Genomic DNA, 20,795 nt, shown 5'->3' on the forward strand with positions numbered 1-20,795 from the left:
CTAAGATGAAAGTTTATAGCAATACAAGCCCACCTCAGGAAATAAGAAAAAGCTCAAATAAACAAGGTAACTTTACATCTAAAGCAGCTCAAGAGAGAAGAACAGACAAGACCTAAAGTTAGTAGAAGGAAAGAAATCATAAAGATCAGAGCAGAAATCAATGAAATAGAAACAAAGAAAACCATAGAAAAGATCAATGAAACCAAAAGCTGGTTCTTTGTAAAGATCAACAAAATTGATAGACCCTTAGCCAGACTTATCAAGCAAAAAAGAGAGAGGGCTCAAATCAATAAAATTAGAAATGAAAAAGGAGAAGTAACAACGGACATCACAGAAATATAAAGGATGATAAGAGACTACTATATGTAACCATATGCCAATAAAATGGAAAACCTAGAAGAAATGGACAAATTCTTAGAAAAGTACAATCTTCCAAGACTAAACCAACATGAAATAGAAAAGATGAATGGACTCATCACAAGAACTGAAATTGAAACTGTGATTAAAAAAATTCCAACAAACAAAAGTCCAGGACCAGATGGCTTCACAGGCAAATTCTACCAAACATTTAGAGAAGAGCTAACACCTCTCCTTCTGAAACTATTTCAAAAAATTGCAGAAGGAGGGATACTCCCAAACTCATTCTATGAGGCCACCGTCACCCTGGTACCAAAACCAGACAAAGACTCCACAAAAAAAGAAAACTACAGGCCAATTTCACTGATGAACATCGATGCAAAAATCCTCAACAAAATCCTAGCAAACCACATCCAACAATACATTAAAAGGATTGTACATCATGATCAAGTGGGATTTATCCAGGAAAAGGAAAGGAGAAGTCTTTCTTTACTAGAAACAAAAGTAGACTGGTAGGATCTGACAATGGTTAAAAAAAAATGAGAGGGCATGAGAGGTAATAGAGTAGTCAATTACGGAAGTAATTCGAGTGCCTGCAGGTAGGAAAATTTAGGTATCTGAAATCATTCTTTTCCAATACCAACCCACGAATAATGGATATAGCTCTGGGCATAATTTACAAATGACAGCTTATCACCTGAAACAGGATTGTATAACTCAATTGACAGCTGCCAGTCAATCAAGAAACATCTCTAGAATATTTCTATTAACATTTTTTTCCCTTTTTGACTTACGTTGCTCATTCTCACCTAGTGTTGCTGCCATGACCTGAAGTTAAGCTTGTGTTTCTAATAATGGTATGGCGGTTTCTCAGTTTGACTTTTTACTTCAAATGACAGAAGGATCAACAGGCACCAGAAACTACATCTGACTGCAGACCATTTAAAAAAATATATTTTCTGCCACATCTGATAAGGTGAATGGAGACACCAATGGGAAACAGAGAAGCCAAGGAAGTGTGGAAAAAAGCATAGGCCTGTGCCCTGGTTCTCACACCACAGGCCTCACTGTTAAAGTTACATTCTTAGTGCCACCAATCTCAGGGCACTTGGATAAGGGTCAGAAAAAGAGTGCTCTCCATTCTCAGCTCTGTGGCCAGCTTTAGCTACATCACTCTCAGAATAAAGACTTAGACACTTTTTAAGTGTGACCTTGCATCCCACATTTTTCTATTTTTATCTGATTCTAAAGGAACAGCTTCAAAATACAGATGTATTTGATGCAGACATACTTAAAACAGAAAAGGAATTAACACGGTATTTAAAAGAGAGAAGGAAATATATGTGGTATTTTTTTCCAGCTCTTCTAAACCGAGTTCTATACTTGGTACATGGTTACACAGTTGGAAGAAAAACCAAAGTGGACTTCATTAAAACAAACACGAAAAATGTACCTCCTATTATGTACTGCCTTCTTCCCACCACTATTAACTCATGACTATTTTAACTTCTTTCTTTAAAAGTTTTAAAATTTCTTTTCTTAAAAATTTTATTGGACTATAGATAACTCACAAAGTTGTGTAAAAGTTTCAAAATTTCTAACACATCGATGTTTGAATTGAACATATAATGCTCACAGTTATCTGTGAAAAACATTTTGTTAGGCTTAGTATTTCCTAAAGAATCCTTCAAAAATGATTTCCTCAGGATGTCAGTAGATGTTAAATAAAAAAAAAGGTAATTGATGAATTCTGTCATCAAAAATGTTTGAGAAGTGTTGGGTAAAGTAGTTTTTTCATTTTTCTTTAATTTAGGCTGTTTCAGAACTTTTAAGGTGTTAATTTGCCAGGTTAATTTATTGGGGAAGCAGATATTATTTGACTAAGAAAACTTTTCTTCTAGGAAACAATTGTGAGAACTGTGTTTTAAAGAAGACACTTGAAGCTCTCTGGCTAAGACAAACTCTCTTGACATTGTTTCTTAGAGGATTTCCACAGGAATTCAATATGGCAGTAACTTTCCCTGGACTCAGTAGTTCTGCAGAAAAAGTAAGTCTGTCTCTCTACTATGAATTGTGTAAATAAGCATTAACATGCCTTTATTTAAAACATAAATATATTGTAATGAAAACATGACAAGAATAGATAACTGAAGTAGTTAGCTTATTAAGAAGTCTATGGAAAGAGCGACAATGTATAATAATAATGATGAAGAAATATAAAAACTAGGTCTCTCCTGGGTTCTCTTTTCAGCTCTAACTTTACAGGCAGAATGGAAGACTGAGCTACAACCACCATGTTTCCCAAATTGCCTGATCTTAATAAGGTGGGAGTAGAGGCTCTAAATGAAATGGGAATTGTTAAAAATTCACAATCCTCAGGCTCCATTGAAACTTACTGAATTTGCAAGTTGTAGGAGGACAGAGAGAGAGAGAGAGAGTGAGAGAGAGGAAGGGGGTGGGGAAGGTGGGAGGGAGAGAAAGGGAGTTAGTTCCAGATGATTCCATCTGTCAAGAAGCTTAAAAAAAAAAGGAAGAAGACATTTAAGTTTCCTTTACATTTTAAAATTCAGTGAAGATTAACTGCTTTATAATGAACTCTTTTGGAGCAATTGAGTTTTAGAGGGCTTATTATCTAACTACATATTTTCCATTATGAATGTGGTTAGCACAATACTGAGAAGTAGAGCTACAGGGAAAAATATATTATCCACAATTTCACCACCAAGGTAACAATGGGGATGTTTATTTTATTTTACTTTCACATTTGGGAATGGGTATGTTTATTTTGTTTTACTTTCATATTTGGTATTTCCTTCAAATTAGAATCCATGGTCAAATTCACTTCTTAAATCAACATTATAAGACCTTGGGTTGCTTGGGTATGTGAAAATGCCATGTCTGCTCTGAATTTCCATACTGGATAAAAATCCTTTACTTAATTCTCATCCTATGAAACATAAAACATTTACTGCTTCTGCCCACTCTCATTAGGCAACTCACCTTGAACTATGTTTCTTCGAACACTTAGACAATGAGCAAAGGAGCAAAGGAACTCTCTTTCCAGAGTTTGACTTTAACCCAAAGCTATACTGACTAGTGGAATAAAAACTAAACCATCTTGGCAACAGATAACTGCAATCTTTGTCTTGGTTACCATAGCAACCAGTCTACTGCTATGTATGCTAAGCTAAATTATTTTTACCTGTCTCTTCTGACCACTGGTATTTTATTTCTTTATTTCAAACATCTATTTTCAACCTGGTTTCTTTGGCTGACAGAACTTTTAAAGGAAGAAGGTATTTTTCCTCCTTTCATTTAAAAATGACTGATGAGCATACAAAACTAAAGAGGTGCTTTTTAAAAGCAATTATACGTAAATGGTTGCTTTACAAGCTATGATTCATAGTCAATGGCTACAAGGGATGTTATTCTTTCATTATCTACAATACAGAGGGACTTTTGAGCTAATTGTGGTGTTTAAAACTGAAATGAAATTTTATTTTAATTTAGAATACATCTGCAAGTGATGAATTTTGATATACATATAGTAATTAGTGAAAATAGAAAATTGTTGTTAACTTTTTTTCTTTATTTGTCTTTTGTCTTTTTAGGGCTATACCCTAAATGTCTAAAAGGCAAATAGGGGTTCCCAGGCTAGGATTTGAATCAGAGCTGTAGCTGCGGGCTTACACCACAGCCACAGCAACGTGGGATGGGATCCAAGCCATATCTGCGACCTACATCACAGCTCCCTCCAGTGCTGGATCCTTAACCTACTGAGCAAGGCCAGGGATGGAGCCCACATCCTAATGGATACTAGTCGGGTTCATTAACCACTGAGCATGGCAGGAACTCCAAAACTTGATGTTACTTTTTAAAATTACACTTTTTTCAAATAATGAACACCCTTAGTTTATATGTAATAATGTGTACAGCAAACAACATGCTTGCAGTAGTCAATGGCTACTTAAGTGTCTATAGTTACACTTTTTATCTTTTTCTCATCATTGACTAGATTATATAATATATTTACTTGCCTGGGGAGAGCTAGAAAACATAATCCAGGACTGCAAAGATCAAAACTTTGTGTTCAATCAAAGTCTCCTAAAGGCAAGGACATTGACATACATTTTCCTATTACTGTTGTACATAACACCTTGACTATATCTAGTCAGCACTCACAAATATTGAATCCATAATTATCCAGATAAATGTGCTTTACTCCTACTTGCAATATCTACATATATTGTTTTTTCATTTCAGTTTGCATATATAGATATAGACCAAATCCAGAATATGGAAAAAACATTGGATGGTGACTTCTATTTTGCTGAACCAAGTTTGATGGTATCCTGTAAATAAGATAATAGATGCAAAACTAATGTCATATTAAATTGGAAGTGTTCAGATGCAATTTTTGGACTCCTGTGTTGCATTTCAAATTTGATTTGGAATTTTGTGATTGTTACTACTTCTGGCAGTTCAAGTTGGTCTGTTTAGTTTTACTGAGGTTTTGCATGATACCTATATTAATTTAGGCAAAAAAATGAAGTTTAGGAAAATATTTAAATCATACTGTAGAATGGTGAATTTTGTTTTTTGTAATTGCAACAGTGAAGAATCTATGAAGCTTTATAAAAGTATCTGTTTAAAAATAGACTTTACAATTAAGTGTTGTTTTTAATTCATGACTGTGATATTGCGATGTGTAATAAGAAATAAATATTTGGTCTTAGTCCCCACTCCTGGCACACAGTTCTTAAATCTTTGGAATTTCCTAAGGGCAGAGAGAGAAAAGGTTCTTTTTTTAATGTCAATGTGGTGACTTTTGGAAAGCTTCTAAGTCATCTAAAGATGGGGTTTAGATATAAACAGAGTAACCAATCACATGATTAGAGGGATGGAACTTTGTGTCCCACTCCTGACTTCCAGGGAGAGAAGAAGGGCTGGAGGTTGAATCCACAGACAATAGCTAAAGAATTGATCAATCATGCTTATGTATGAAGGCTCAATGAAAAGCTTAAAAGGAGGGGGTTCAGAGAGCTTCCAGGTTGGCACAACAGAACTCCTCCTGGTACCACCATTCTGGGCCCCCAAACCACAAGGTTATAAGCTCCTTCATCAGAAACTCGCCCTATGTGTCTCTTCTTCTGGCTATTGATTTGTATCCTTTAATATCCTTTGTAATAAATTGGTTGTCTAGTGAGTAAATGAGTTTCCTGAGTTCTCTGAGTCTCTAGCAAGTTAATCTAACTGAGGAAGGGGGTCATGAGAATCTACAATTTATAGCTAGTTGGTTAGAAACACGGGTGACAACCGAACTTGTAATTGACATCTGAAGTAGAGGGCAGTTTTGAAGAACTGAGCCCTTAATCTGTGGCATCTGATGTCGTCTCTGTGCAGATACTGTGTCAGAATTGAGTTGAAATGTAGAATAGCCAGCTAGTGTCAGAAACTGAATTGGAATCAGTATTAAAATGACATTACTGAAAAGTATTTTTAATTTGTAGTTGTGTTTGGAAGATATTTTTTCATACTGTCATGGAAGAAAGTTGAGGACTAGGTTTATCCAATTTGAGGGAAACTAGAAAGGATTAAGAAATGTTGTACTATTAAGCCTGAAATGATATATAATTTTTTAGCCTTACTGAGGTATAATTTTTATATACAAATTGCATACATTTATAATTTTAAACATTAGCTAATAATATGAAGTTAATGCTATCTCTCCATTATAAATCTATCTCCATTTCTAAAGAAGTACTGAATTACAAATATCATTTTAGATATCTGTAAAAAGTAAGTATAAATTGAGAGTCATTTAATCAAATGAAGAGATAATAAGCATATTTACAATGGACAAAGTTCAGTGGAAAAATTAATCTGTATACTTTGAGCTCTTTATGTCAGTAATTATCAGAGAAATTTTGCTTTTCCAGCAACCAAGTGGCATGTCACCAACAAAAAGCAAAACCTCCATCCTAATAAAAAATTAACTTAAGAGAACTGGGATATGAACTTAAACAAGATAACGCATCCCATTAAGGATGGTTTTATTTGGCTTTTTGAGGACTTTGAGGAGTTTTAGAGAAAATACACCACTTTCTCTTCCTTATTTCTGCAGATATACTTTTCTAATAAGTTACACTAAACTTTTGGATTATGATGTTTTCCATACAGCCAAATGTTACAAGTATTTCCCAATGTCATGCTAATTTCCGAGTAGATTTAGGGGACATATAGGAAAACAAAATAGAATTAAAGAGGATGTGTTTTAGAGATTAAAAACTACTTTTAGAATCAGATGACCTCAGTCTGAAGGCTACTTTCACCATTTACTGTGTGACCTAGGCACGTTGCTTCCTTCTAAGCTCGTTTCTTCCTCTATGAAACAGAGATGGTAATAATAGTATTGACTTACAGGGCTGTTATGCGGATTAAAATTGAAAATCTGTTAAACTGCTTATCATTGAGCCTGGCAAATAATAAATGCTCAATCAATGTCAGCTGTTATTAAATCTATCACAATTCTATTTTCCTGCCAATAAGATACTTAAATAAATCCCAAATAATGGGAATCTATTTTAGGTCTAAAATTCTATGTAGATTTCAAAATTATATGGCCGCTTAAACATTCAGAAATTTCTTTCTTGTAACCTCAGTCTCTTTGTGATTACTCCCCAAACTAATTTTGAACATTTTCCTTAGCAAAGCTATGGTAAACTGTAGTTGTGGACTAGTAGTCATTCTTCCTCATCATACGTCTTTCTCTCTCTCTCTCTCTTTTTTTTTTTTGGCTTTTTAAGGCCACGCCCACAGCAAGCATATGGAAGTTCCCAGGATAGGGGTTGAATTGGAGCTGCAGCTGCCAGCCTACACCACAGCCACAGAAATAAGGGATCCGAGCGAGCTGTGTCTGTGACCTATACCAGAGCTTATGGCCATGCTGGATCTCCAACCCACTGAATGAGGCCAGGGATGGAACCTGCATCCTCATGGATACCAGTCAGATTCATTTCTGCTGAGCCACAACGGGAACTCCCATTTTTTAAATAAGATCACAATATGAGTTTTTATTAAGTTCAGCAGATTATTTTTTTTAAGTAATAAAGTAATAAGTTGCAGAAGTAATTGCTCATAATTTGGCCAGTACTGTATATAAAGGAAACTCAAACTACCTTTAGTTTCATAATATGATCTGGTAGCATGTATTATATTAGCACTTGCAAATGCTATTAGTATATCTTGTTGTATCATGTTTCTTCAAGTAATTAATAATCCCCTGAATGTTGGTACTAGGTTTTATACTTCTATGTCTCTAGTGCCTACACAGCACACAATGTGCATTTATTAAGTGTGTGTGTGTGTGCGCGCACGTGTGTGTGTGTGTGTGTGTGTGTGTGTGTGTGTGTATGTGTGTGATGCTAGAAGTCTGAATTTCTGTCTTTGTTTTGGAAATTGGCCACTGTTATTTTGCTCTCCCTCCTTGGAGCCTCTCCTCCCCTACCTCATTCTTCTGATGTGGTCCTCAGTCAAGGGGCTACACTTCTTCCACCACAAGGATGAGCACAGGACTCAAATTGGCCAATCAGACTCCACTTTCTTGGGAAATGATATTGACACTTGTAGAGAGAAAGCCCTTCCCCAAGATCACCAAATCTGAGCATTAAGAGAATTAAGACAGGAGAGTCTAAGGACCTTGCTTCTATCAGATTGGAGTCAAGTCAATACAGAAGGAAGCAAGACTGAAAGAAGAGAATGTCATCAGCTGTTCAAACAATGACTTTGTCCACAGTCCAAAGCAGATCTGCCCCTACCCTACACTTTTCAGCTATGTAACCTTATACACTGACCCTGTATCTTTTCACTTTTTGCTTAAAGTGGTTTCAGTTGGGCTTCTGTTACCTGCATTCTATTACATCATTGATTGATAGAGTCTCATGTGACTGGCCAACAAATATTTTGAATCCACACTGCTGTCTTCTTAAACCTTTTGACATTCTTATGCATTGTAGGAAGAGTGACTTTGTACAAAATTTGTAAAAGCTGAATATGACAACAAAATGACGCATTTTATGCTAAAACTTAGTATAACATTTGAACTAGAATTAGTTTCAGAAATAGTGATATCATACAAGAGTACAAAAGTTTGGTTTACTTTTATTTAAAAGGGAGCAGATATAGACAAGAATTTGATTCTTAACTGAGAACCATAGTTACATGGTGAAAAGCAGATTTTTGTTCTTTACCCACTCAACTTTTCTTCCAATTAATTATTTTCTCTCTACTACTCCACTGGAATTTGGTAGGAATTAGCCAGGCAAGGCTCCGCTTCCCCAAAGTGGGCCCTACTATACATCAGCCTGTACCAGGTGGACTGTAGTTAAGAAAAAAAATTCACCACTTGTGAGAGTTATTCTCTATTTCCTTCAATGAACAAGGAAGGTCAGATGGAATATGACACAAAGAATTGATGAATTCAGAAGTGTGGCCTCTAAGACCGATAGATAAAAGGAATCTCTGGACTTAAAACAACTGTAAGAATCAGAATCTTGCCAAGGGAAGAATCTGGAAGGCAAGCATTTCCTTTGCGGATTTTTTTACTCATGCTTAACTTTATCCAATACCTTTGGTAATCTATTTCTGAGTCTTTTAAGATTCTTGTAGCTATGTATTATGCAACACTCTAGTAATACATATGCGTCATGCTTCATTCATTCATTGGTACTCATAGTTCCCTTAGTGAGCCCCATTCCAGATTCTAATTCACAATTTCATAAAATTCTCAAGTTTCAAAACTCATCTAAGAGTTTGTATTTCTCAATCACTACCCTAAACTCCCAATATAGGCAAGGCTCCCTTTCCTAGCATCCTCAGCCCTCTGAGTTTACCTGTAGTGTAATAATTCACACTGTATCAAAATTCTTATGTACTATATTTGTCCATCTATCTCCCTCACTTCTTGAAGGCAGAGAATTCGCCTTTTCACATGAATTCCCAGAACCTAATACTACTGCTATTTCCTGACAAAGTTAGATAGAAGGATCCTACAGCAATGGTAAGGAGGGCAGGGGTAAGTCATACAAGAATATTAATAAACAGAATAGTGGCTGACATCACTTGTCATGTACATAGCACTATGATAAACACTTTTCCATACACCATTCTATTTTATTCTTTTATCAACACTAAGAAATCAGTTTTTACATCACTAAAACTTTCCTCAATGTCACACAATAAATGATACTTGTCACACGATAAATGACTTAGCCAGAGTTAATGCACATATGCATATGACTCTGTTACACTGTTCAACTACTACCAGTTTGATAAGCAACCTTCTAGATCCATCTTAAATGTCCCATCTCATCTATTTTTCTTCTCAGAAAATCCCCCCCTTAAAGTATAATTACTTTCCCCCTAACTTGTGTTCCTGTATTTTTGGTCACTATGACTTCATTCGGGGTATTTGTATAAATGTTTCCTTTCTCCCCAGGCTCAGCAAGTCTCTAGTGCAGATGCCACCTCTCTCCATGCATGCATCACCCTTTCCTGGCACAGTAGACCTGCCAAATATGGCTGGATGGGGAGGGCCCTGTAGTGAACCAAGCTCATGAAAACTTGCAGAGATCAAACTGGGCTGCCTACGGGCCTTAAGGTGTGTTTTCTTTGGCCTGAAAAAGCATTTTGAATTAGTTTTTCAATTTTCAGAAATTAAGAGTTTAGCTTAAATTCTGGATTTCCAGATTCTTTTTAAAATTGGAAGATTTAAAAACATTGGTCAAGCCCTCCTGCATGACCACAGTTGGCTGGAGCTGAGTGGCAGCCATCTGCCCTGGGGGCAGGGGGAGCACTGTGCTCTACAAGTCGGGAGGTCAGGTCACTGTAGCCCCCACCACACCTTTTGCAGTGCCACCACTGCTTTACTCACAAATGCTACTGGCAGGGCCCTGACCCCAACGTCCGCAAACGGTCTTATGGGCAATATCTATAATCTCCTACTTTTTATATATCCATAGGATGATTATGGTCTACAAATAATATGACTTTTAAGGTTAAAAACAATTGCAAGTAAAATTCAAAGTTATTAAGACAGTGCCAATACCATACAAATAACGGTAGGCTATTCATTTACTACTGTTTAGTTTACTAAGAAAAACAAAATACAAGAGTAAAAATCCTTGAAATCCTCATTACCATATAATGTCAAAATATATATATTCAGGGTTGGCATGTATAATTTCTCATCTTAAATAAATAGAGACTACTCAGGTCTATTTATACCCAACTCACAGTCATACATAGCTATTTCAGCTCACATGTAAGACACTATTTACACACTACTGTAGTGTTGTTTGTAGTGATTACAGTTACAAAATTTATTAATATAAAATATTCAATGCCTAGGATAGATATTGGGGTCAAATTTACCTTCATATTGTGACAGTTTATAAAAAGATTTGGTAAGCAAATACACAAGGTTAAATTGTTAAAAAAAAAAAAGCAAACCCAAAACAAAAAACTGTTTACTTGACACAAATTTTAGAGTCATGAATTTCTGACAATATAAGTGCACACTAAGCAAAAGCTAGGTACTGCTTAGGTGGGTATTCTAATAAAATAAGTACAAATCATTTCTCTCTATTCTTAAAGCAGGACTCTTGCTAGATAGCAACTTTTCACCCTAGTTCAATGTACAATATTTGTTTAAAAACAATAAAATATTGTTCCAGTGGAACATACTGTTTTACTCTCACTTTTCATCAACTAACACAGCTCTTTTCCCCAAGCTCACTGACTTATATCTGACTCTACTTAGTAATGTAAGTGCAAGAAAGGAGGCCACAAATTAAGAGCAAATTCCAACTAGTAACTTCAACCTTCAATCGACATATCCATTATATAAAAAAACATGCTTTAATAATGCAAGAGTTGGAAACAAAATAATAAACGCCCAAACATGATGAATAGCAGGTTAACCACCTCTGCAACAAAGGGAACATAAAAATCAAGCTTGCCCATTTTTGCTTAATTTTGTAATAGATAAAATCATAGTCTGTAGTTTTATTTATCTATTACATTAGAGGGACACCCAACATCTGAAGATAAATTAGAGTGCACAGAAATGGCTTACCTCTCTTAATAGGAGAAAGAATGAGTTTTATGGGGCAGAAAATTACCTTAAAAACAGTTAAAATTGATAGTAAAATTGTGTCCTACCTGGGTAACTTTCTCTGTCACATTGTGTGTTCGATCTTTAACTTTGGGTGCAATAATGGTTTTATCTGAAGAAGGAGGGGATGTGTTCTTTTTTTCAGCTTTGACATCTGAAAAATTCAGAGTGAGCTGTGGAATCTTGTTAATGGTGCTGTATTTGTTGAGGTTTGAATCCGACGTGGATCCCAGGAGGCTTGACTTGATATGATTAAAAGGCCCTAAAAAAATTGGAAAGTATTTGTAAAGACAGTATCAGGAAAATAGAGTAAGAAAGAGATGGTCTTGAATGACCTGTTAGTAATCCACAACCATTGTGACCCTGATTTAGTTGTGACTAAATGCAGCTGGGAAACACCTGAACACAGGGTTTAGGGTCATGTCCACCACATGGAGCAGGCATATACGTATCCAAGGATAAGATGGGGTCCTAGGTGGGTACCCAGAGAGCAGATAGCAGTTTTATCAGTTAACTGGCTTCTTTCCTTAAAGGCTGGAATGGAAGAAAGGACTCCACTCCCTATTTATTGGCTAAATTCTACCTTCGAAGTTTCTCAAGAATTTCTTTTTGTAATTTAGAAACTATTCAGGGAAGGACTTGCCTATGGTTAAAATCATGTCGGCCATGAAATTTCTGAATGGCTACCTAGTCTGCTCCAGTTTGTATTACTCTCCTCACCGTGCCATGACAAGTGACAAGCCAGTTGGGTTCTTCTATGAACTGTATGGGATGCTTCATAGAGATTCTGGAAGAGTTAAGTCCAGACGGAGGAATTTCAGGTAAGGTTGAGAAGGGCAAATGTCATTTTTATGTGCATTGTGTGGGCTATATTGAAAACTCTATGATTCTATGTGGGATTTAAAAATCTTTCTTTTTTTCCCTTTTATTTAGATTTAAGGCTGACTACTTCTTGAGGGTAAAACACATAGCAGAAGAATGCTTTGGTAAACATAACTTACAAGTGAAGTGACCATAGCTAGGTGGCAAGACCTGTCTGGGATTGAGAGTATCTGGTTGCTTTTTTGTTTGTTTGTTTTTTAGGGGTGCGCCCATGGCATACGTAGCCTGGGAACCAAGCTAGTGGTCAAATCGGAGCTACAGCTGCCGTCCTACGCCACAGCCATAGCCGTGATGGATCTGAGCTGCACTTGCAACCTATATCACAGTTCGTGGCCATGTGGGATTTCCAACCCACCCAGCAAGGCCAGGGATCAAACTTGTATCCTCATGGGTCTTAGTCTGATTTGTTTCCACTGCACCACAATGGGACCCCCCCCACCGCCCCGCTTTTTTAATCATGCTCTGCATTAGATATCTTGAAATTATTCTGAAAGTTTGAAATTATCCTTGGAATAATTATTATGAAATTATTTTCTTGGAAGTTTGTACCCTTTCACCAACTTTGACCATTTCTTAAATTCATTTCTTACAAAGACAATTTGGCATGGTGCCAAGACTCTAGGCCATAGTCTCGGCCAAGACCAATGGGTTGAGGATATATACATTGAGCAGCTACATCTTCTTTTGAGATGAACCTACTGTCTGTTGCTTATGGAGAGTCGAGTGCTCCACAGAATTTCCTACACAATCAGTAATGTTACTTATACCATTATGTAGCTCTTAAAAATTAGCATCAGAAAGAGTTTTATAAAAAAATCCTGAGCCCACTAGTGCTACGTAGCCATTAACTTTCTGCTTCAAGAGGGTTTAAAACACACAAACTGCATAAATGCACTTGGTGGTCAGCACATTATGCCTTATGCTATTTTTTCCCTTGTTCAGAATGAAACTAAAACATTTTGGATATCGAAATGTGCTTTATGTACCTAGTGAGGTATAAACTCTTGAAAATTAAATTTGTAGATTGTGTAGTTTGGACCACAATGATCAACTCAGGTCAAATACAGTCCAAGGGGGGGAAAAAATGCCCATCACTCACTTCATATTCCCCCAGAGAAAAATCACACTATTTTTGTTTATAAAAGTTTATATTTGGTTATTATAAAAGATTGAAATGGTTTTAAGAGACTGTTTATCTATATAGCAAACCCTGTGTTTCTTGAAGTACATTTCTATTCATTCCCTCAGTTTTATCCATGATGATGATGACCAAGTCCATCTAGATAAAAAATATCTTTAAGCTCTCTGGGCATTTATTGCCCAGTATGTTGTCATTTGAATATAGAGTCTCATTCTCTTTTCTATTTATACAAGAAGAGAAGTAAGAGCCCAAAGTTATCAAATTAATCTAGCCTTCAGAGAGGTCTCTGAGAAACTCCATTTTTGGGAAAACTCTCCTATATACACCACTAATTTATTATTATAACATCCTAGTGTTTCCTTTTTTTTTGTATCATTCCATAGCTACTTTCTAGATCTTTATCTTAATATTTAAATTTTGTAAAATAGTCTAGGACTTCAGGACTGTCTTTTTCCCAATTCAAATGTCATATTTTCACTCCTTAGTTAATTTTACTGCCCGCAGGGATACTAACAGAAGATTACAGAACACTGAGCTAAAGTATAGACTTATATTTCCAACTCATAAGCCCACTTTTCAGTTCTCATTCTCTATTATCCTTCTATATGTTGGGTTTTGGTAGCAGACTGCAGAGTTGCTTTAAAAAAATCAGGTAAAAATATGGATTATCTGTTGATATTAAGGCAGAACAGTAATATGGGCACTATTATATATGCTTTGACTGTCCTTGTGACCAGTTCAAATAAACTCCACTGGGTTGGCTGCATTGATAAGCCAGTGGTTTCAAGTGTGACAGCACTTCACCCAAGGGGCATGTGTAGGGGCATATTTGTTTGTCACAGGAATGAGAAGTGTCTATTCCTTCGCCCTGAAAAGTTGACCTTATGTCCCAATGGGCAATTATGCAGGTGAAAAGCCCATTTACAATATCTGAGTCTTGAACTTGTTTCACAAATAAAGAATACAATGTACTTTTAACATATTAGTATACGCTGACTTTTCAGAACTTCAATGTAGAATGAAGATTTTTACATTGTTTTGCTCAGAATTTAATCAAAAGTTGTTCAACATTTTGGAAAACCAAATCACTCATAGCTACACTACCTGCGCTGTTTGAATAGCCAAAACAAGATTTCAGATTTCAAGTTATAGTCTGTGTTTATAGCTCTCATGCACAAATGTGTAAGCAAAGATATTTGTCTTTTTTTTTTTTTTTAGAAAGAGTGTTGGAACTAAATATTATTAAATTGCAGATAATTATAGGAATCACACTAAAGATCATTAATAAAATCTCTTTAAATGTATTTCATATTACTGTTCTCCTATATATGTAAAAGGACGAATGATACAATGAAAATAAATACATATTAGTTTTTAGATAAAAAATAAACACTCAAAATCATTTGTCTTAGGACTGCCAGTAGCTTTCTGGTCTCACTTTAATAACTTCCTAGAGGTCCACCACAATGTCTCCATAATGTCTTTTCTTTTTTTTTTAATTGAAGTATAGTTGATTTAGAATTAGTTTCAGGTGTAACAACACAGTAAGTCAATATTTTTATAGACTATACTCCATTTAAAGTTACTACAAAATAAAAGCTATATTTCTCTTTGTCATATAATATATTCTTGTTGCTTATTTATTTTATACATAGTTTTATACATGTCAACTTCATCCTTATCTTGCCCCTGCCCCCCTTCCTTCTCTCCACTGGTAACCACTAGTTTGTTCTCTATTATCTCTGTTCTCCATGTTTTAACTGACATTTCTTCTTCTAATCCATTCCTTATGAAGATGTCTGATCTGCAAGGTCTATTTTAAGTACTGGAGGATAAATATATGTTACGACATTTTTAGTGGGATTTCTTTTCTCCTGTGCAATGCATTACTTTTGCATGTTATCACATAGGGAATCATTTTGACATTACACTTAAAAGCAAAGACTAGTTTACTTAGACAAATATCACACTTCCTCATTTTTTCCCAATTGATTTTGGTATTATTCTTAACTTAATTTTTTTTCTCTCTTTTTTTAGAGCCACATCCACAGCATATGGAAGTTCCCAAGCTAGGGGTCATGTTGGAGCTGTAGCAGCCAGCCTAAGCCATAACCTCGGCAATGCCAGATCCAGGTGCATCTGTGGCCTACATCAGAGCTCATGGCAATGCTGGATCCTTAACCCACTGAGTAAGGCCAGAGATCGAACCTACATCCTCATGGATACTAGTCAGATTCATTTCCACTGAGCCACGATGGAAATTCTTAATTTTGATTATTTCCTACATTAAAAATTATATATAAATAAGTCTTATCTGTTATTATTTATTCCAATAGTGGCTTTTACTTTGCTATCCACCCATATTCCTGCTCTATCATTTAGCCAGTAGTTTTATGGACTAGTTATTTTTTTAATGCTCCTAAAGCCATTTTTTTTCTTATGCCTGATTATCACATTGTCTTCTAGTATAGTTATATTTGAACATTAATATATTCAGAGAATATTTTATTATAAACTGATTTATTTTATTTCTTTATATTATAGTTAAGGAACCATGTTAATCTTTTAGAAATAGGTTAAATCATCTTGAATGTCATTTCAGAATAGTAAAATGAGTATTGCAGAAAGTTGAAATAAAGGGACATTAGTCTGATAAGGCTGAGAAACCCCTGGCCAATGCACGTCATACTAAGATTTGGCCTTAGAATATTACAACTTCATTACCATCTGTATTTTAGCTTCTCTTATTTACTAGTGCAAAATCTTTACTGTTACGCTAATTTTTTAATGCTAAGTTTTCTTTTAAAACTACATTTAAAGAATTCATCAGAACTTAAAATTACTTAAAATAATCCATGCATGTTTAGATAAGACATTTAAAATCTATTTCATCCTGTATAACAAAGATCATTATGCTCTTTTCCACTGATTTTGAAGCAGATGTTTATATGCAGGAATCTGTTAGTGTCTGCAAAAGAATCAACGTCAGCTTAGGTTTCTCTGAAATCTATCTAAATTCTAACGAAGATAATTTCCTACACTTAATTAGGAAAGGTATTAGTAATACCCTCCTTTTACCAGTTGCAACCCATGCAAACCAAATATGAGGCCAAAAGGGAATAAGAATCAAGGACCAGAAATTAGAATGCAAGCTTTCCTACCTCCTAGGTCTATATTCTGAGAGGCCTTTGTTGAGGATTTAAAGGTGAAAGGCAGCCTCCCTGAGAGTGATCATAAATGGATGGCATTTAAAATTCTAATGAAAGTAAAGAGAATAACCTGGAAAACAAAGTAAATGAATTTAAAGAAAATAAATGGGCAGAAATAAAGGGAAATAATAGATTCAATAGAAAAGAATGTAAAGCTCAAAAGTATTTAGGAGGACTTGATATTCTTTAGAGAAACATTTGCAAAATGGATGACCAGATTAAATTTTCCACTATACTAGTAGAAGATGGAAAACAGGTGACGAAGAAGACTAAACCAATGGCTGGATTAAGCTCTAATATAAGTATTTGATTAGGTATAAAATAGGCCAGGTTCCAGCCACAAAGAAATATCTTGCATTTAAAGATCAAGACAGAGGCTAAAGCAACAACTGGGAAGAATTTTAGATTAAAGGTATTTAAAATTTTTATGATGAGGTTATTTGAATTTATCATGAGTTACAAGATACTAAAGGAGAATATATTTCTCTTTTAAGTGGTGCTAGAAATATAGTTAAGGACATCTGATACATTTTTAGAAGAATAATACTCCTGAGAGTCAAATGGGACAGAAGAGAAGGAAATCAAAAAGATTAAGGTTGTTTTCAAATCATCAGGTCTTTATACAATATTTCTTAGCACATGAGTTTATTTGGCTAAAGTTTAATAAAACCTGAACTGCGGATGTGTCTTAACATTAAAGAAAATGCAAATGCAGTGTTTAGTAATTGGATTTTGTGAAGGATCACAGTCAATAAGCATAAGGTAACCAGTTTAACTTTAGAAAAATATATAAGAATTAACTACCAAATTACTTCTAATCTATATTCATATTATTCGTTTCAGTGCATGACATAGACTTTACAGAAGAAAACCGTCACCATGGAAAGTCAATTTGCAGATTCTTAGATCACAAATACTTGGTAAGGGCCAATGTAGCATATGAGATACAAGCTGTTATCAGATCAGTTGATTTCCGTTGTATGTCTGATAGGTTTTATGACTAGAGATGAGGTGAAAGTTGTAATAAATCTTGAGGATAATTTTGTTTCTGACTCATATGCCAGATTCATAGACAAGTTGGAAATTGAACATACCACTATCAGAGGGATACCTGGGACAATGAAGAGATGGGAAGCAAAGAGGGGTAAAATTATATTAATGACTTGTTTACTAAGCAGGGTAAGTGGGGTTAATTTTTATGATGACTTGGAAAGCAGAATAAACAGAAAACCACTAGGATTAAGTTCACCTCTCACATTTTAGAGAAATTGTTTAAAAATATGATGTGAATACACACACATTAAAAATGGCATACACAATTTATTTGAATTATCTTTTTCACTCTGACAATGTGTTACACTTTTAGATCTCTGAAGTTAAGAGAATTTATTAAAGAGAAAGGCGATCTTAAGAAAGGAGGTGAAATGAAAATTATTCTATTTTAGCAGAAAAGGCTGAGTACAAATTTGCTTTTTTATACTGTGATGTTACATCAAGAACAGAAATAACCAGCTAGTATCACTGTCCACTCAGGACAGATGAAGGGAAAAAAATTACATTTTAGCCAGAAAGATTTGTTAGCTCTTTGAAAAACAAATAGTAATACAGATTTTCTAAGAAAGTTAAAGGATAGGATCCTCTAGAGATAAAGATGCTTCTACTACCTGTGCAAGAGATTTAGCCAATGCTCTTGTCTAAAGGGAATAAACTAGATGACCTTGAAAGATCTTCCAAATATATTTCTAAGTCATTTATTTTATTTTGTTAAAGAATTCTTTTTTGGTTGAGTTAGATATTAAAAAAAAAACCTGTAATTATGTATTTGCATACAAAGAAGGGTAGAAATTTGTTTTTTAATTTAAAAAATGTTCATTCAAATGTGGTTTAGAAACAAGGTCAAAAAATTTAAAAACCACACTTAATGTATTATTTTATATCTAATAAGTATATTACTTTCTCTGTGAAAGTCTCAATGAGCCTGACACAAATATTTTTTAAATAGTTTTCAAAATCAGAGTCTGAACAAATAATAAAGACTTTGCAGGGCACTTAAATTGCACGTTATATCTAATTTAGGAGCTTAACTTTATAAATATTAATATATGAAAACTTTCTACAATGGTTTAGAGTTTCCTAATCCCAAATTCTGACTTTTATGGTTCATTTTTATTCAAAGACTACTGCTTTAAAAAATGGAGGACTGATGATAAAAGGTTGGAGATCAAATGGATTAGTTTTTAATAAAAAATTAAATTAATGTAGTTTGAACGGAAACTATGTGAACTACCAGTCCGGATGATCAGAAAGCTCAATTTTCTATTTATGGAGGAAAAATTAGATTTATTTTTTACTACATTTAAAGAACGCTGGAAAATTAATGTCTAATGATTCAATTTATTGCTAATTACTAAATGCTAAATCCAGTCTTATTTCACACAGGCCAGTTGGCGAGGGTGTCTGCATTCTGTTTCTTGAGGTGATGTTTTGACTTATATCAATTCAAATCACTACCTACAGCTGACATTAATTTGCTCCCTTTTAGAAATCTCAGCGGACAGGACAAGTACAGAATAATCATGTGCATGAAGTGCCATCCTGCTGTTGGAGGTCTCCTGCATAGACACTTTTTGAAGTGCTTGCAAAATAAAGTTGGGATGGGGAGAAGCTGCCACAAATTTTCTTGTTTTCAAATTACCTTGGGATGACAACCAGAAAACCTCCTTAATCTCTAGTGCTCTTAATGCTTAACCACCACCAGCTCTGAATTAGTTAGGGAAGCACTTGAGAAATCAATATACAAAACTTCACAGTGATCAGAGAAGCAGTGACATACGGAAGAGGCCAAAACAGTGAATTCTAAGTAATGATGTTTACTGGTGGAGACGTGTCCATGCAACACACATGCATAAATGAGTCACTGTCATCATATGCACGACCACAGCAGCATGCATGGCCTATGTTAAAGGACTAAGCCCCCACAGTTTCCAATTATTTGAGATTCACATGATTATATTTTGTGATTGTTTGTATCTACTACAATATAGTAGAAATACTGAAGCCAATTTCAAAGTTTTAGTCAAATCCAGATTTATCCAGAGGTATTGCCCAGTTAAATATTACCCTACAGTAACTGTAGGTCATGCTAGTGATTTCAGACTTGTATAGGACACAATCAAAAAAAATGTAATAGAGAAAAATAGAAAATGACTATCATGCATATACATTTTACTACCACAGTAAGCTTAAAACCATACCCCCTGCCATCCAGGAACGTGAAACTAGTTTTAAGGAAACAAAAGAGGAACAAGTGAAGTGATGCTGTCATATAGCACTTTGCTTATTTTATCTAAACTTGTACTCAAAAAGATTCTTTTTTTTTTTTTTTTTTGGTTGTAATAGACTTATGTGCCTCTCTCACACTGGAATATATTTAGCTTAATGTTTGCTTCTTTCCAAATTATTTAAATAGTTAGGAAGTCTTCATTATCCACCTAGGCTTACACTTGGAGGAAAAAGGAGTTCATAGTCATTTTGGTGACAACGTTGAGAAAGGAACAATGTCTCCACCAAAATCAAGCCATGATGTCTCCACCAGGCACCTGGACTCGCTAAGGGCAGCATGATGTTGCATTGAACAGGGCATACAGCAGGCAAGTTAACATGCCGAGTCAAGGGTCAATCTGAGCATCAGATGATGAAAGCCGAGTTCATACATTACCTTTAACATTGCGACCATTGTCTGTTTTGAGCACGTAAGCAAAAAAGGAGAGAAATATAAAAAGAAGACTAAAATTCTGTTATATGCATTGAACAACCTCTGTAACAATAACTGAGAAAACAGGATGTAAGGATTGAAAATTGATCTTTGAAGTTAATATTTTGTACTATTTAACCAAGTAAAATGCATATCCTAAAAATACCGTCTGCCATCACAAGCCTCTGTGTTCAAATATGTGAAACATCTATCTCGCTTAATTTAAATGCATTCCATGACACAGATTTTATAATTATGACTGTTTGGAGAAAGCCATAC

The 20,795-nt window shown here is 35.0% G+C and overlaps 1 protein-coding gene across 1 annotated transcript in view; it reads right to left on the minus strand.

Moving 5' to 3' along the window:
• The window catches only part of KCNH7 (potassium voltage-gated channel subfamily H member 7), a 488,362-nt gene that overhangs the window by 117,431 nt on the left and 350,136 nt on the right, over window positions 1-20,795 (minus strand). Inside the window, exons 5-6 of the mRNA XM_047770438.1 lie at window positions 20,481-20,501; window positions 11,578-11,792 (exon numbers count right to left, since the gene is read on the minus strand). Of these exons, the coding sequence (XP_047626394.1) occupies window positions 11,578-11,792; window positions 20,481-20,501 (236 nt within the window). The remainder of the gene's footprint in view (window positions 1-11,577; window positions 11,793-20,480; window positions 20,502-20,795) is intronic.

This window comes from Phacochoerus africanus, chromosome 3, assembly GCF_016906955.1.
Source record: "Phacochoerus africanus isolate WHEZ1 chromosome 3, ROS_Pafr_v1, whole genome shotgun sequence".
Classification (NCBI taxonomy): domain Eukaryota; kingdom Metazoa; phylum Chordata; class Mammalia; order Artiodactyla; family Suidae; genus Phacochoerus; species Phacochoerus africanus.